General features: G+C 44.8%; 1 protein-coding gene across 1 annotated transcript; it reads left to right on the forward strand.

Moving 5' to 3' along the window:
• The first annotated feature begins 493 nt into the window (after nt 1–493).
• Nucleotides 494–2,828, forward strand: LOC125196349 (ATP-dependent zinc metalloprotease FTSH 6, chloroplastic-like). Its single transcript, XM_048094845.2, has 4 exons — nt 494–1,588; nt 1,660–1,973; nt 2,084–2,324; nt 2,487–2,828. The coding sequence occupies exons 1-4, from the start codon at nt 494–496 to the stop codon at nt 2,826–2,828; spliced, it is 1,992 nt and encodes a 663-aa protein (XP_047950802.2).
• The last annotated feature ends 112 nt before the right edge of the window (nt 2,829–2,940 follow it).

The raw sequence follows: 2,940 nt of genomic DNA on the forward strand, positions 1-2,940 counted from the left end.
ATTCTATTGTGCAAACAGAACTTGTTATTCTATTGCTTATTTTTGATCGTGTTGGAAATTTTAAAAGGAATTTTAATAAAACATGTGTTACAAGTCCATGCGTGGCGCAAATCACAAAAAATTCACAGCCATTTCATGTTATAAACAATATGAAATTGTGAGTGTTGACTTTAGAGATGTAACTCAGAATAGTTTTACTCCAAAGTTTCTGGACATGTCTAGTATTATTACATATAATCAAAGTATTAGCAAAATATGAAACTATAATTCCAAGAGTGGCTATCAACAAAAGCTCCACAGTCCAAACAACAAATCCCACATGGCAACACCCACCATTCTGGACAGTTCACGAATTCAACCAAAATCCACTAGAAACATCTCATTCAAATTCTCGTTAATTAGTTAAACTCTGCACAAACTCTTCCCTCCAAAATCGTTCAAACCAAACCAAACCAAAAATTAACCTCTGTTTCATTTCATCCATTCAAGTAAAATGTCCCCTGCTGTTGCCGTGTCGGCTTCTTACATCCCCATTTGCAAGCTCCCCATCGACGATCACAGAGACACGAATCCTGCCCCAAAACTCATCAAATTCAGCCGGCGAAAACTAATGACCACTTCCACCGGGCTCACGCTGATCGCAGCGCCGGGGAGAGCAGTCGCGGAGCCAGAAAGCCCGAGCCAGGCCGCATCTAGCCGTATGTCCTACTCTAGATTCCTCGAATATTTAGACCAAGATGTTGTCAAAAAAGTCGATTTATATCAGAACGGGACAGTCGCAATCGCCGAGATATTCAATCCCGCGATGAACAAAATCCAGCGAGTCAAAATCCAGCTCCCCGGATTGCCCAAAGAGCACCTCCGAAAGCTCAAGGAGAAGAACGTGGACTTCGCAGCCCACCCTGTTGAGACGAGCGTCGCAGACGCCATTCTTGATCTGTTAAGCAACTTAGCTCTTCCATTGATTCTGTTAGGAACTTTCCTTTTAACAAGGCCACCTTCGAACATTCGCGGTGGTGGGCCTAACTTGCCGTTTGGGCTTGGGAGGAGCAAGGCTAAATTTGAGATGGAGCCGAATACAGGAATCACATTCGATGATGTGGCGGGAGTCGATGAAGCAAAGATGGAATTCGAAGAGATTGTCGAGTTTTTAAGGACTCCTGAGAAATTTGGTGCGGTGGGTGCGAGGATACCGAAAGGGGTGCTGTTAACCGGCCCTCCGGGTACAGGGAAGACGCTGCTGGCGAAGGCTATTGCAGGGGAGGCTGGGGTTCCCTTCTTCTCGCTTTCGGGGTCAGAGTTTATTGAGATGTTTGTTGGCGTTGGAGCTTCGAGGGTGAGGGACTTGTTCAATAAAGCCAAGGCTAATTCACCTTGCATCGTGTTTATTGATGAGGTGGATGCCGTTGGGAGGCAGAGAGGGACGGGGATTGGCGGGGGCAACGATGAGAGGGAGCAGACGCTTAACCAACTCCTCACTGAGATGGATGGTTTTAGTGGAAACAGTGGCGTGATCGTCATTGCTGCTACGAATAGGCCTGATGTTCTTGATTCTGCTCTGCTTAGAGCAGGAAGGTTTGATAGGCAGGTTAGGTTTTCGAATTAGGATATTTGTTTGATGATTTGTCCATTTTCTGCTCATTGTTTGTTTGTTTTCAGGTGAGCGTAGGGTTGCCAGATGTTAGAGGGAGGGAGGAAATTCTGGAGGTTCATAGCAAGGGCAAGAGGTTGGAGAGAGATGTTGATTTAGGTGGTGTTGCAATGAGAACTCCGGGTTTCAGCGGTGCGGATCTTGCGAATTTGATGAACGAGGCCGCCATTCTTGCTGGCCGGAGAGGGAAAGGAGCGATTGGTTTGAAGGAGATCGATGACTCAATAGACCGTATAGTAGCAGGAATGGAAGGAACCGCCATGACCGATGGGAAAACCAAGATCTTGGTCGCGTATCACGAGATTGGCCACGCAGTCTGCGCGTGAGTACATTATATAACCCTCCCCCTCATAAGGTCTTTAAAGCGTTGAGTGGCCATTTCTAAAACTTTGAGATATTAATTTCTTGTGTTGTGACTTATGACAATGGCAGAACCCTAACTCCGGGACATGATCCCATGCAGAAGGTGACATTGATCCCTCGAGGGCAAGCGCGTGGCCTAACATGGTTCATTACCGCAGATGATCCCACCTTGGTATCTAAGAAGCAATTGTTCGCTAGAATTGTGGGAGGCTTAGGAGGCCGAGCAGCGGAGGAGGTTATCTTCGGGGAGCCCGAGATCACAACTGGTGCAGCTGGAGACTTGCAGCAAGTAACACAAGTAGCCAGACAGGTAAAACAATTTCAATCTAATTCATGTATCTAAGCCGTATGATTAGAAATGAGACAAAACTTATATACTCACCCCTTAAAAGACCTAAAAACTTATATACGAGACAAAATCATTACTGAAGAGATTTTTAACAATGATTATTAATTTTGTGAGTACATTCAGATGGTTATAGCATATGGAATGTCTGAAATTGGGCCATGGACATTGATCGAGCCGGGCGTGCAGAGCAGTGATGTGGTGATGAGGATGCTAGCGAGGAATCAGATGTCGGAGAAACTAGCAGAAGACATCGACGAGTCTGTGAGGCGGATAATAGAGAGTGCATATGAGATTGCAAAGAACCATATAAGGAACAACAGGGAGGCTATTGATAAGATGGTAGAGGTTTTGTTGGAGAGAGAGACTCTCAGTGGAGATGAGTTTAGAGCACTTCTATCTGAATTCACTGATATCCCTTCAGAAAATGTTAACATAAAACCAATCAGAGAGTTGATCGAGACTTGAGCATAGAAAGTTTTAGATTCCAGTTGTAATCAGCTATGTAAGTATGTCTTTGAACTTAGAAGATAAAGAACCTGTCAAATCTAGCATTATCTTTTCTGTGACATCAATTCGG

Source organism: Salvia hispanica, chromosome 5 (genome assembly GCF_029641045.1).
Source record: "Salvia hispanica isolate PSC_SH4W2 chromosome 5, Shi_PSC_v1, whole genome shotgun sequence".
Taxonomy (NCBI): domain Eukaryota; kingdom Viridiplantae; phylum Streptophyta; class Magnoliopsida; order Lamiales; family Lamiaceae; genus Salvia; species Salvia hispanica.

What these genes read in the sequence shown, in the direction of transcription:
- LOC125196349 (XM_048094845.2), top strand. Translation starts at nt 494, where the DNA reads ATGTCCCCTGCTGTTGCCGTGTCGGCTTCTTACATCCCCATTTGCAAG. An exon ending in CAGGAAGGTTTGATAGGCAG is followed by an intron (nt 1,589 to 1,659) that starts GTTAGGTTTTCG and finishes GTTTGTTTTCAG; the next exon opens with GTGAGCGTAGGGTTGCCAGA. An exon ending in ATTGGCCACGCAGTCTGCGC is followed by an intron (nt 1,974 to 2,083) that starts GTGAGTACATTA and finishes TGACAATGGCAG; the next exon opens with AACCCTAACTCCGGGACATG.